Below are 14,940 nucleotides of genomic sequence, written 5' to 3' on the forward strand. Positions count from 1 at the left end.
CATTTCTCAAATCCTTTCTGGCTAAATTCCAGCTAAACTTGGAGAGGACAGTTAGGCCTAACTATTTTAAAAAAAAGCGTGCTTCTGACAAAGAGCTACAAAAGTAAGTAAATAGTCATATTAGATTGAATGATAAGGTTATTTGGTTGAACTTGTGAGGCTCTCCGATGCTCATTAGTTGCTCATTCAACATATTTGCTGCTACTTCACTCAATCTTGTTTAAAAAGTCTCCCTTCCCTTCATAACTGTTTTACATTCCCAGACACCAACCAAAAATGCTTCCTTGGCCACATATTCCCAGATTTTCATAAAACAGCCACACTAGTGGTTTCTCTTTTCTGCATCGCCAAATTTTGTGCAAGGCAAAAGAGTAGGCTAGGTGCGCTTCAATTAGCTTGTTCAGTGCAGTGGGAGCAGAGGTGTAGTGCTGCCACTTCTTACAATGGTGCTCATTTAGTAAAGTTAGATCAAAACTGAATAAATGTCTTGGTAGATCATATCATGTCATGAATGTCCGGCGAAATCATCCTGTTATTGCGCATTTGGGTATTTTAAATGTGGTCACCCTATATGTGGTGCTGGCTGTCACTTCATATTCTCAATGAATATGGGCTCCTGAGTGGCACAGTGGTCTAAGGCACTGCATCTCAGTGCTTGAAGTGTCACTACAAACACCCTTGTTCGAATCCAGGATGTTTCACAACCGACTGTGATTGGGAGTCCCATAGGGCGGCGCACAATGGTTTGGCCGGTGTAGATAAGAATTTGTAGATAAGAATTTGTTCTTAACTGGCTTGCCTGGTTAAATAACTTTTATCTCTGTCATTTATTTTAATCCAATTTTGTCCTTGTATTCCCGTTATCGCTCTCATGACTCAAGGTGTTGGCTACAGAGAAAGGTCTGAGTGGAGCTGTTACGTTCCTTGTACCTGTCTGCCTGCATGCATACAGTACATCTATCCATGCTTGAGTATGTATCTAAATAAACTCAGCAAAATAAGAAACGTCACTGTTTCCCTGTCAACTGTGTTTATTTTCAGCAAAATTAACATCTGTAAATATTTGTATGAACATAACAAGATTCAACAACTGAGACATAAACGGAACAAGTTCCACAGACATGTGACTAACAGAAATTGAATAATGTGTCACTGAACAAAGGGGTGGTCAAAATCAAAAGCAACGAGGACAATCAGCTGTCCGTCCTGTCTCCCTGTAGTGCTGTCTTAGGTGACTCACAGTACAGACATTGCAATTCATTGCCCTGGCCACATCTGCAGTCCTCATGCCTCCTTGCAGCATGCCTAAGGCACATTCACGCAGATGAGCAGGGACCCTGGGCATCTTTTGGTGTTTTTCAGAGTCAGTAGAAAGGCCTCTTCAGTGTCCGAAGTTTTCATAACTGTGACCTTATTTGCCTACCGTCTGTAAGCTGTTAGTGTCTTAACGACCGTTCCACAGGTGCATGTTCATTAATTGTTTATGGTTCATGGAACAAGCATGGGAAACAGTCTTTAAACCCGTCACAATGAAGATCTGTGAAGTTATTTGGATTTTTACGAATTATCCTTGAAAGACAGGGTCCTGAAAAATTTTATGCTTGAGTATGTATCTAAATATGTGGGGGGGGGGGGGCTTGTACTTTATGTCTTCCTACATGTTTCTGCTTGAGCGAGTATGTGAGAGACCCCAGAGTGGGAGGAATGAGGTGGTCCTTCGGTGGGCACAACAGGGGGTTGGTGCACAGCAGGGTGCTCTCTTGCTCTGTGATACTCGGCACAGACACTGCTCAGAAAGACCCCTGTACGCACACTACGCTCCCTGGATTCAACTGATTTCTCACTGCGAAGCAATACCTTTATGAGCTCTCACAGAACATCTCCTAAAGCTACTGTGTGTAAACTGAAGACCTACCCTGCAATGTGCCAGGAGGGAGAGCTGCCTGAAATACAGTACAGAAAGCCTGCCCTGTGTGAGAGTGACAGAGAGAGAGAGAGAGAGAGAGACAGAGAGAGAGTGAGTGAAACAGGAAGAGAAAGAGAGGTGCGTGGAGAGGGGAGCAGAACAGAGAGAGAGTGAGGCAGGAAGAGCGAGAGGCAGGGAGAGAGAGAGAGTGAGGCAGGGAGAGAGAGGCAGGGAGAGCGAACGAGAGACAGGAAGAAAGAGAGAGAGAGAGTGAGGGAGAGAGGAGAGAGAGAGAGAGAGAGAGAGAGAGAGAGAGAGAGAGAGAGAGAGAGAGTGAGGCAGGCAGGCAGGCAGGCAGGCAGGCAGGCAGAGAGAGCGTATGTGAGTGTGTGTGTGTGAGAGAGAAGAAACGGCACACAGTGGAGTGCTCAGTGACTGGTGGCTGAGGTGAGGTGTAGAGCTGCAGGGGACTTCCTAATAATCAGGGGACCTGAAGACCCTGTCTTTTGTCAAAGAAGAAACTAAAATATCTGGGCTCTGTAGAGGCTGGACTAAAGGGCTGAAGGAATATGGAAGAAAAAAAGGAGAAACGGAATAAAGGTAGAGGAATGTTTTCAGTGTGACTGTTTTTCCCAAACCACCATTTTCCGTCCATCACATCCGGCGAAACTCACCACCTTCCCAGCACAGAGGGCGGACCTGGCTGGAAGTGTGTGTGACAGTAAGAAAGGGAGGAAGAGTGTCTGTGACACCTGTCATTGCTCATTATGCTGTTGATCCATCTCCATAGCACTCACACACACAGGTGCAGTTCCTAGCGAGCGCAGCAGAGACACCTGAGGATTTTCTGACACACACATAACTCCTTTCTCATCTTCTCCATTTAAATGACGACGTCAGGTTTAAACCGAGCGATCGCCACCTTCTGACAGTGTGGATACCTTCTGTCCAAACTGGCACACTGGAGTTGAGCACATTCTTATCATTATACTTTCCTGATTTCAAATGGATTCAACCTCTTTGATCAACAGTTAATAATGTGGACCTGAGAAAAGGCTTGAATGTGAGAAATCGTGCTTAGGGTAATTGCCCTCCGGTTTGGAATACTTGGAACAGAGCGAAAGTCATAGGGCTCTCTATTGTTCGGGGGAGTTTTGCCATGTTATTGTTGCTCTCCGTTTTCGTCCGTCAGTAGCTACAACTACTTCAAGAATTAACAGAGGTGAAGTCTGTACCCATGGACAGCCTCCTCTGACTTAATCCCACATGTAGTTTAACACTGACAGACATTATGAGGGTTGACTTTGAGCTCTGAGCATGTGGAGACTCTTAAGGACCAGACCTATCCCTCTCTGCTCCTCTCTCACCACGTAACAGACTTGTAAGAGTTAGTGTGTCATTGTAAGGGACGTGCTGGAGGTGTATGGCGACTGACATAATGAACCTGCATGGGAACGTATCGGAGCTGATCTCTTCTGCTGTCAGAGCCATAACGCTTCCGTCCTTTGACCCCGACCCTGACCCTTGGCCTAATGGTCCAGAGGGACTTCTGGGAAATGAAAACAGGAATTTTTCAAGTGGGTGTAACGGGAATGATGGCGGCAATGTGCATGACTTTCCGCCAGGCAACTGGACGCATAGCGGCAGGGTTTACAGTGATGAAGCAAGGATTCTGGCATCATCGCAGTGTGTGAAGGGGATGACAGCAGTGGACAAGAATTGGGCTGCTTTGCTGATCCTGGCGGTCATCGCCATTACAGTGACGGGTAACATCCTGGTCATCATCGCAGTGTCTCTGGAGAAGAAGCTCCAGAACGCCACCAACTACTTCCTGATGTCGCTGGCTGTCGCCGACATGCTGCTGGGCATCCTGGTCATGCCCATCTCCATGGTGACAATTCTCTATGGTGAGTTCCAGCTCAAGTTCCAAACTTTATTGTCTCATTGTTTGGTTAAACACTTACATTTGTCTTTGGCTTGCACACATACAGGCTCAGACACAGCACAGTAAAGACATGCAAAAAAACAGAGAACAGAGAATTAAATCATAATACTTACAAAGTCTATAAACAAGAGTGTGTTTTGTATATTTGACATTTACATTACTGTTCTCAGATTTTGTATTCATAGATATTAGATTTTTATGAAAATGTGTTTTTTGCAAAATGCTATATATCCATTGCTTAGCTGGAATGGAATGGTCGTATCCTGTATATTTGACTGTACAGGATTTGGTTGTCTAACCTAGCTATCTTAAGAAGAATTCAGGTACTGTAAGTCGCTCTAGATAAGAGCATCTGCTAGATGACTAAAATGTCAAATGTAAATGTTTTACATACAGATCTCCGATTACTGTATTGAGTTATTATATATATTTTTTATTAAATATTGATGTCACAAATGTATCATGTGTACAATACTTTATTAAAAATGTAATTATTTGTTACATTTGGCTGTGTAAAACCTAGCAGTACTACTTATTTCTCTGAGTGAAGCATATAGCATTTTGAAAAAAAATGTCTGATTATTTGTCTCTCTGAAATAAAACCATCAAGTGATAGATTTGAAATAAATATGTCTGTCATTGAACAACCCCATACAATGATTAGATAGTGAAAAAACACACCAATCTCTTTCATAATTTATTTAAACAATAAAAGCTAATTTATCTACATTTCTGAAAATGGATATATAGCGTTTTGGAATGAAACTTTTCATTTATTTATAGTAGTATTTAGTATGTATTTAATATTTATTAGGATCCCAAATTATCTGCTGCCGAGGCAGCCGCTTCTCTTTCTGGGGTCCAAACAGGACACAATGTCTGTGTGTCTCTTCACAGTCCCTGTTGTGCCACGAGATGTTCTTTTATCTGGTTATTGAATCTGGTTTTATTACTAGCTGGAGTTACCTGGGGTGGCAGAGAGTTCCATTTAGTCATGACTCTATTTAATACTGTTTGCTTCCCAGCCTCTGTTCTGGACCTGGGGACTGTGAAGAGAATTCTGGTGGCACGTGTTGTTTGATACCGTGTCCAAACTGTGTGCCAACTGCTTGAACAGATACCTTCAACACATCAACACCTTGCACAAAGACCAACAGTGATGCAGTTAATCTCTGCTCAACTTTGAACCAGGAGAGATTGAAATGCATGTCATTGACATTCACCTTCCGAGTACATCTAAGTGCAATGCATGCTGCTCTCTTCTGGACAAACTGCAATTTGCTTATGTTTTTCTTGCCTAAAAAATGTTTGGTTGACTGAGATGTCAAGAAAGATGACCTCTTTCCTATTTTAGTAACCATTGAGTCTATATGTTTTGACCATGATGGCTTGCTATCTAGGGTAACAGCCAGCAGTTTAGTCTTCTCAACTTGCTCAATCGCCACATTATTCAATAATAGATCTAGATTTTTACGTTTGAGTGAGTGATTTGTCCCAAAAATAATGCTTTTAGTTTTTGAGATATTTAGCACCAGCCTATTTCTAGTTACTCAATCTAAAACTGACTGGAGCTCTACATTAAAGGTGTCAGTTATTTATTTTACTGTTGCAGCCGACGTGTATACTGTTGAGTCGTCAACATACATGGAAACACAGGCTTTATTCAAGGTCAGTTGGAAGGTCATTAGTAAAAACAGAAAACAATAATTGGCCAAGCCAGCTGCCCTGTGGTACACCACACTCAACCGAATTTTCATTAGAGAGGCTTCCATGAAATAAAACCCTCTGTGTTCTATTGGATAGGTAACACTCAATCCACGATAAGGCAGAGGATGTTAAGCCATAACACCTATGTTTTTTCAGCAATGTGTTATTATCAATGATATAAAAAGCTGCACTGAAGTCTAACAATCTCCCAAAATCTTCTTATTATCAATGTATGCTGTGGCTGACATTCTTCATTGTTGTGTTATACAGAATTAGTTGGTTGTTTAACATTATTATTAAAGATTTTAGAATGATTAAGTCATGCGTGGAAACTCCAGCTGTTTGGTTTCACAAGTGGCTCAATAAGAGCCAGAGAAATATTTGGAGAATTTTAATTCAATACATTTTTGGGTTGTGGTTTTGCAATGTGTTGATATTTTCGTGATATTTATATGTTATATACACCGGCTAGTTTATTACCTACACCAACCTGTTCACAAAAATGGATCGCTCCTACAGGCAGTGAGTCACACGGCTGTGGCTTGCTATATAAAGTAGACAGACAGGCATCTTGTTACTGTTATATTGAACGTTAGCATGGCCATAACAAGTGACCAAAGCTATTTTGAGCGTGGTACAGTATGATTGCCGGTGCCAGGAGCACCAGACCCAGTATCTCAGAAACATCTGCCCTCCTGGGCTTTTCACGCACAACAGTCTCTAGGGTTTGCCGAGAAAGGTGTGACAAACAAAAGACATCCAGTCAGCGGCAGTCCTGTGGGCGAAAATAGCTAGTTGATGAGAAAGGTCGAAGAAGAATGGCAAGAATCTTGTAAGTTAACAGGCGGTCCACAAACAGAACAACAATGGTGTGCAGAAAGGCATCTCGGAACGCCCAACTTGTTGATCCTTGTCAGAGATTGGCTATATTGCAGCAGATGACCACACAGGGTTCCACTCCAACCAGTTCAAAACAAGAAGAAGTGGCTCCAGTGGGCACGCGATCACCAACACTGGACAATTGAGGAGTGGAAAAACATCACCTGGAACATGACAGCGAGTTCAGTTTACTTGATTGGCTTGCGCAGTCCCCAGACCTCAACCCAATAGAACATATTTGACATGAGATGGAACGAGCATGAATGTTTAATAATTTTTTTACCCTCTTGAGGACCCCTTCGAGATAAAATCCCGTTAACGGTATTGGTTGGACAACAACCAGTGAGATAGCACGGCGCGAAATTAAAAAAAAATGTATCTCAAAATTTAAATTCAAGTATTATACAGCATTTTAAAGATACTCTACTCGTTAATCCAATCACATTGTCCGATTTCAAAAAGGCTTTACGGTGAAAGCAAAACATTCGATTATTTTAGGATAGCACCTTAGCACCAAGCACGGATAGCCGTCACAAAACCAGATATACAGCTAAAATTAAGCACTAACCTTTGACAATCTTCATCAGATGACACTCCTAGGACATCATGTTAGACAATACATGCATTTTTTGTTCGATCAAGTTCATATTTATATCCAAAAACCCAATTTTTACATTGGCGCGTGACGTTCAGAAAATGTTTTCTCCCCATAACTTTCGGTGAATGGGCACATTCATTTACAGAAGAACTCATAAACGTTGACAAAATTTATAACAATTATTTAAAGAATTAGAGATAATCTACTCCTTTATGCAACCACTTTGTCAGATTTCAAAATAACTTTACGGAAAAAGCACATTGTTCAATATTCTGAGTACAGAACTTAGCCTTCAATGCTAAGCTATACAGTTAGCCTACAACCACGGCGTCGACAAATCTCTAAAAATATGTTCGAAATATTTTCTTACCTTTGCTGATCTTCGGCGGAATGCACTCGGAAGGGCTCCCACTTCCACAAGAAATGTTCATTTGTTCTGCAAAGTCCATAATTTATGTCCAAATACCACCGTTTTGTTGACCCATCCAGAACACTTTACAATGCCATGTGGCGTGGACACAAATCCATAGACGACATGTTCAAAAGTTCCATTACCGTTTGTAGAAACATGTCAAACGATGTTTACAATAAATCCTTTAGGGTATTTTTTAACGTAAAATTGCGATAATTTTACAACCGGGCAATAGGTATTCATCCCAGATGAAAAGTAACAAACAGCGATCTCGCATGCACGCGCGTCACGAAACACCTGTCCTCAGACTGGCCACTGATTGAATGACCTACAATTTTCTGCCCGGTAACAGGTGACGGATGAAACCAGTTCCTAAAGATTGTTGACAGCCAATGGAAGCCTTAGGAGGTGCAACGTAAATCCTATGTCACTGTAGTTTTTCAAGGGATTCAAAAGAAAAACTACATTTCAAATTTTTCCCACTTCCTGATTAAATTTTTCTCAGGTTTTTGCCTGCCATATGAGTTCTGTTATACTCACAGACACCATTCAAACAGTTTTAGAACCTTCAGAGTGTTTTCTATCCAAATCTACTAATAATATGCATATTCTATTTTCTGGGCCAGAGTAGTAACCTGTTTAAATTGGGTATGTTTTTCATCCGGCCGTGAAAATACTGCCCCCTAGTCCCAATAGGTTTTTAACTTGGCAAGTCAGTTAAGAACAAATTCTTATTTACAATGACGGCCTACCCCGGCCAAACCCTAACCCGGATGACGCTGGGACAATTGTGCAGTGCCTTATGGGACTCCCAATCACAGCTGGTTGTGATACAGCCTGGAATTGCTGCCTCTAGCACTGAGATACAGTGTCTCAGACCACTGCGCCACTCGGAAGGCCCTATGTACCGCCGTCCAATCTGCAGCAACTGTGGAATGTTTCCGACATTGTGTAGAATGCTCTGAAGAATTCAGGCTATTTTGGAGGCTAGGCGGGGTCTGACCCTGTTCTAGACGGATGTACCTAATAAACTGGTAGCATTGAACGTACCAATTACTGGGATTCTTACTGAATATGGGCTATATTGCGAGCATCCCTTAGAGAGATCTTTACTCTGGAAGCTGGATAGACATGTACAGTCATACTACGGAAGCTGTCAGATATTTGCCTATATGGCTTTGTATTTTGATTTATAGTCCACTTACTAGAAGCCTCCACCCCCATCTGGTCTGGTGAACATACCACATACCCACAATGCTTTGTGCAAGTAATGAATGTCACCATCATTTTTTTCACCTGAAACGTGGAGTGGAGAGGACTCTCTCTGAATAGAGTGCTGACTCTCTCTGAATAGATCTCTCTCTCTCTTTCCCAGCTTCTCCAGGGATTGGAGTTAGACAGTCTGTTGTTTCCTAAGTCCCTCTCCGTGCCTTTCTAAATGTGTAAATGTCACAAGTCTGCTTTTATAAGGAGCTTTAAGCCCTAAGTAGGGGCCTCATTTGCATGAAAATGAGGAGTGTAGTAAATTAGTCTGAAGGAAGTGTGCTTCTGTGAAAAGTACGACCTCTGCTGCTTATTAGATGTTCCCCTTTAATAAGCAGACAAAAGAACTCATTAAACGTTGGGATGCCAACAGAAACTCGTCAGATACTTTGTCATTATTTTCTTGTGTTGCTACTTTGACGCTAAATTGCCCACAGTGGATTGGATTCATCTGGCACATGAAAAGACTGAGCAAACAGAGAATATTTTCATTACAGAGAGAACAACAACTGTATTACAGGCCTGTCTGTCCATTACATGCTGTTGGGGATTAGACGTCTTGATTCGTATGAATGCATATAAATTTGGTTTTACCCTTTGAACAGTGTCCAGAGTCAACCAATAATGTATTAGCTTGCCATAGATTATGTGAGAGTTTATTAATTGTCTGCCTTTCGGTGATCTGCCACAAGATTACAGCACCACAGGGCTCTGATTCAAGGTAGGGTAGAAGATGAACATGAATAGTCTCACCTGACAGCCATTCTTAGAAGGCTTGTGAGATTAAGGCCTTCATGGTCCACTGAGTTATAATCAATCAGTCTGTTTTATAGACACTTTTAACTGGGCTGAGTGGTCACCAAAGGCGACATCTGGATGTTCATGAGAACAGAGTACTCTGTTATGGTCTTAATGGAGGTTAGCCAGACCCTCCAGTCCTGTCCTGTGGGACTGTTAGACAGGAAGACAGCACCTTTCTTCAGCCTCGCCGCTCATTCAGCTCTATTGCCCTCTGGAAATAAGGAAATGATTTAATCTCTTTATTGATTTGTCTCTCTCTCTTCTCGGTTATGTCAGGATCCTGATACCTGGTCTGTGTCTCCCACCTCCACCACTTTTATGGCTTTAATCGCTCTCCTTTCCTTTGCTTTGCTTTGCTTCCGCTCATGTACTGTTTCGCTCTTAGAGGGGTGCATGACAGTTAAAACAGAGACCTCTTTTCAGAGTTTGTGTTTTTGAAGACAGAAGTTTTTGATGGGCAGGTATGCCATGTTCTGTTGTCGATGCAGTAAGTGTGCTCTAGTTTCTTGGTGTTGTCTAGATCATGACATAGAGAATTAATCATTGTCTTCCTACTGGGCACAGATATCAGTTCAACGTCTAGTTTTGACTGACTTTTAGTTGATTTTCATGTGAAATCAAAACATTTCATTTAGGTAAAAGTTGGTTGAAAAAAAGACGAAATGCCCTTATGCTGATTATTTTAGTTTAATTTTCCATGTTGATTCAACGTCATCGCATAGATTTTCTGGGGATGAAATTATGTGGAAACAACATTGATTCAACCATTTTTGCCCAGTGGGTTATGACTAATGCTTAACTAAGGGGAAATGTGTTTCATATAACACCCTAAAATCCTTTGACCCTCGCTCTTTAGACTGTCTTTATAGAAGAAGATTACCCCCTTGGTAAAAATAGACCTAATCCCCTGGGTGATGGACTAGAGAGAGAGAGAGAGAGAAAGATGGAGAGAGAGAAAATGAGAGAGAGAGAGATGAGTGGTTCTGTGGTTAGGGAGAAAACTTGGTTTGTGCTCAGACGTTTAGCCAGACACGGGGGAGATTTCAGGTCAAGCCAGCAGCAGCAAAACAAGATTCAAAAGAGCAGTCAGCATGAGAATTAGGGTGGCAGGTAGCCTAGCGGTTAAGATCTTTGGGCCAGTAACCGAAAGGTCACTGGTTTGAATCCCAAAGCCGACTAGGTGAAAAATCTGTTGATGTGCCCTTGAGCAAGGCACTTAACCTAATTGCTCCATTAAGTCGCTCTGGATAAGAGCGTCTGCTAAAGGACAAAAAAATGAAGGAAAGACTGAGTCTCAGCAGCTTCCTCTCAGACACGACCAAACACAAAACAAAGCCTTGTCATTATCTGCTCTCAGAGAACCAGACGTGTTAGCAGGGCAAAAGAGGGGTATACAACAATGCAGGATCAAGGAGTTAGCCTGCTAACTTGCCTAAATATTCTGAAATTATATATATATTTTTTAAAGATATAAGCTTCAAATGGGCATGGTCTACTTAACAACCAAAAACACATACAGTATGTACGTTTCTGGTTGTCTATCAAAGTTAGCTGGCTAACTCATCGATGCTGCTTTGTAGTATAACCCTCAGGTAATTCACAGAGGGAGAGAAACAGGAGGAGGAAAATAAACAAATTGGTTTCTAGGGCGAAAGACAAGAGATGGGAATGATAGAGTTCCTGATGCTTCAATCAAGGGAGGGACTGGGAGAGAAACATCTGAAAGAGAGAGAGAGACAGAGGGAAGAGAAGGATGAGACAGAAGCCATGTTTATACCTGGTTTTAACTTGCATCCTTTCTCCTGATCTTGTCCACATTCTGATTGTGTCCACATTTTTTAGAAAGGTGTAGACAATCAAAATGCACATTGTGATCTGATTGTGATCAGATCATCCTGCCCACCTCTGGATATCTTACAAGTTTGACAGATTGGGATAGAGAAACTATTTAAATTATCATTATTTTGCCCTCTAAAATCATTGGCAGGTGGTACCATTGACTGAGATCATCAATATGTGTCTTACAATAAATAAATAAATATTATTTTGAAAGAATAGCTGTGAAATAATTTGCATAAGAGACCAGGAAATCTGTTCACAATGCAGACACAGTGGATGGATAACAGACACATTTTAATACCATGCGTAAACACATTTTGGGAAATGTGGGCAAAATTAGAATGTAGACAAGATCAAGACAAAGGACACATGTTAGCACCAGGTATAAACGGGACTAGAGAGGGACCAGAGAGAGAGAGCGAGAGAGAGAAAGGGAGAGAAAGAGAGAGACAGAAAGAAAGAAGAGGAGGCTGACTGAGTGTATAGGTGTTTGATACGGGGGCAGTTTGAGAAAGGATTTAGAAAACAGACCGAGAAAGAGAAATGGAGAGCAAGAGAGGTGAACATCTTTTCTTGCTTATCCTCCCACCGTTATTTGAGCTACATAACTACCCTCATTTGGGGTTCTTTGGTACATGATGTCATAGTCATGGATATTTGATAGTTTGTTTCTGATCCACTGTTTATGCGTCTGTATTATTGGTAGAGGCCCCGTGTTTCAAATTCTACCTACTGGAGCCCACCAGCGCTTTACTGTGTAAATGCTGCAGTTAGAGGCAGAGGTAGTGGATTGGGGGATGTATTTATTTATACGGCTGTGTGTTTATTTTTGGAGTCTCTGACTGCTTCCAGTCCTCCTCTAACTAGTTATAAAACCCTATTACACCAACGTCAAGACCAGGAATGGGGGCATCAACCATGACAGATTGTACACATGCATACACCGCACACACACAAACACTCCTCCTGGCACACACGCACGCGCACACACACACACACACACACACACACACACACACACACACAGTCAGTATTGGCTTTTAAGAACCTGGTATCAAACACAGAAAAATACTGCTATTGAACCCCAGAATAATACAGGATATCAGTAATGAACACTGTATCCACGGTGATAGACAATTTGGGAACACGTCAGACATAAATGCTGTTACCAGGGTGATAATGAACCCAGTTTAAATCCAAATGGCTGGTTGCCATGACTCTCATCCATTGACTCAAGCGTTGTAACTATTGGCCTCACTGTGTGAGGTGTGCAAGTGTGACACATACTGCATTGTACTCTCAGAGTCATCGTTAAGAAATCTCAGTTATCCAAACTATGAACCTGTGGACCAGACAGCATTACTGATGACTGAGAAATAGTATGGCACACAGTAGATGGACTGTACGTGTCAGCTTCATTCTCTGAATATTATGTGGAATTGTAGAAAGTGTAAACAATGTAGAAAGACTGGTGTCTTTCCTTCTATTTTGACATTTCTCTGACATGTGTGAGGGTATAGATTGTAACTACAGGTGTTGTGGTGAAGCTAATCTGATGTTTCCAAATGAACTGGGATTCAAGCCCAGTCAGCATACCCAGGATGACTACTGATGTTACCTGAAACACCAAACTGCAGCAAAAGTCAAAGGTCTCAGAGGAAATGAGTGAATTAGAGACAGAGCGAGAGACAGGGCAATAGACACATTGAGAGACAGAGCGAGAGACAGAGCAATAGACACATTGAGAGACAGAGTATAACCATTGAGAGACAGAGCATAACACATTAAACAGGCGAGAAAAGCAATAGACACATTGAGAGACAGAGTGAGAGACAGAGCAATAGACACATTGAGAGACAGAGCAATAGACACATTGAGAGACAGAGCGAGACACATTGAGAGACAGAGCGAGAGACAGAGCAATAGACACATTGAGAGACAGAATGAGAGACAGAGCAATAGACACATTGAGAGACAGAACGAGAGACAGACATGGACAGACAGAAAGAGACGACTACCTCCTAACTGTCTGCTCCTATCCCCTGTATTCTTTCCTAGATTTTGTCATTGGTTATCGTGTTTTGTTGCTTTGTGTTTGTGTCAAGGTCAGTGGCCACAGGGCTATGAAATTATGTATGTGACTCTCAGTCACTCTAGTACATTCTACAACTCTATAACCAAGTTAGTTTAGTTTAAATTCAACAACAAAATTGTATCTTGCACTCATGCCAATAAAGCATTTGAAATTAAACAATTAAATCGAGAAAGACAACAAGAGAGACATAAACAGAATATACAGAAACAAACTTACAAGAGCCATAGTAGGATAATTGGTTTTCCAAACCTTTTCCTGAAGCGATTACCCAGCTCGCACATGACGTTCTGAGAACCATATGTTTCTTTGAGCTTGTGGAGAGTGTGGTTGTTCTATGGTTATTTTGCATACAACCTTCCCACAACTTTCTAGGAATGGTGCTTCACATTGGGCATAGTTCTTTCAAACTGGGTAAAAACTGTTTGTATCAATATTGGTTACATGTCATTTCAACCCCCCACAATCTTGAGTAAATGTGCAAAAGTGATTGGATTTGCAAAAAGTAATCAACTTAAGTGCATTTTGGTTGAATTCACATGTGAAAACTCAACAAAATCTAAATAAAAATTAACCGTTGAACTTAGTCTGTGTCCAGCATGTGCCCACATGCACACTGATTTAAAGCAATGGTATTCTAAGGATATGCTTGTTTAAAATTTTTGCAGCTGCAATTAAAAAATAATAATCTTAACAATTAAAAAATAAATAGGTGACCCCGAAAGCCAATAGCACTAGCCATAATACTGAATCTGCAGAAGGGACGAGTGAAGACAGATGGAGATGTGTAAATTAGACGTTCATTCATACCTCATATATTAGGCCTATTATTACTGAACCCTATAGGCTATAATGCAGCAACTTTTTCACAAGAAAAAAAGTTACCAGCTGATGATGAGATGATACAGTGCATTTGGAAGGTATTCAGACCCCTTGACTTCTTCCACATTTTCTTACGTTATAGCCTTATTCTAAAAGTGTCATTTTTTACCTCATCAATCTACACACAATACCCCACAATGACAGAGCAAAAACAGGTTTTTAGAATTTCTTGCAAATGTATTACATATAAAAAACGGAAATATCACATTTCCATAAGTATTCAGAGCGTTACTCAGTACTTTGTTGAAGCACCTTTGGCAGCGATTACAGCCTCGAGCCTTCTTGGTTATGATGCTACAAGCTTGGCACACCTGTATTTGGGAAGTTTCTCTCATTCTTCTCTGCAGATCCACTGCACAGCTATTTTCAAGGCTCTCCAGAGAAGTTTAATCGGGTTCAAGTCCTGGGCCACTCAAGAACATTAAGAGACTTGTCCAAAAGCCACTCCTGCGCTGTCTTGGCTGTGTGCTTAGGGTCGATGTCGTGTTGGAATGTGATCCTTCGCCCCAGAGTGCTCTGGAGCAGGTTTTCATCAAGGATCTCTCTGTATTTTTCTCCGTTCATCTTTCCCTTGATCCTGACTCATCTCCCAGTCTGTAACGGCCGTCGTTGAAGA

At 41.5% G+C, this 14,940-nt stretch overlaps 1 protein-coding gene across 1 annotated transcript in view; it reads left to right on the forward strand.

Annotated features, from left to right (window-relative positions):
* Nucleotides 1–2,280: 2,280 nt before the first annotated feature.
* LOC106586494 (5-hydroxytryptamine receptor 2A) overlaps nucleotides 2,281–14,940 on the forward strand; it is a 44,394-nt gene continuing 31,734 nt past the window's right edge. Inside the window, exon 1 of the mRNA XM_014173861.2 lies at nucleotides 2,281–3,813. Within this exon, the coding sequence (XP_014029336.2) occupies nucleotides 3,330–3,813 (484 nt within the window). The 5' untranslated portion in view covers nucleotides 2,281–3,329. The remainder of the gene's footprint in view (nucleotides 3,814–14,940) is intronic.

The sequence above is a fragment of the Salmo salar genome, chromosome ssa25 (genome assembly GCF_905237065.1).
Source record: "Salmo salar chromosome ssa25, Ssal_v3.1, whole genome shotgun sequence".
NCBI lineage: Eukaryota > Metazoa > Chordata > Actinopteri > Salmoniformes > Salmonidae > Salmo > Salmo salar.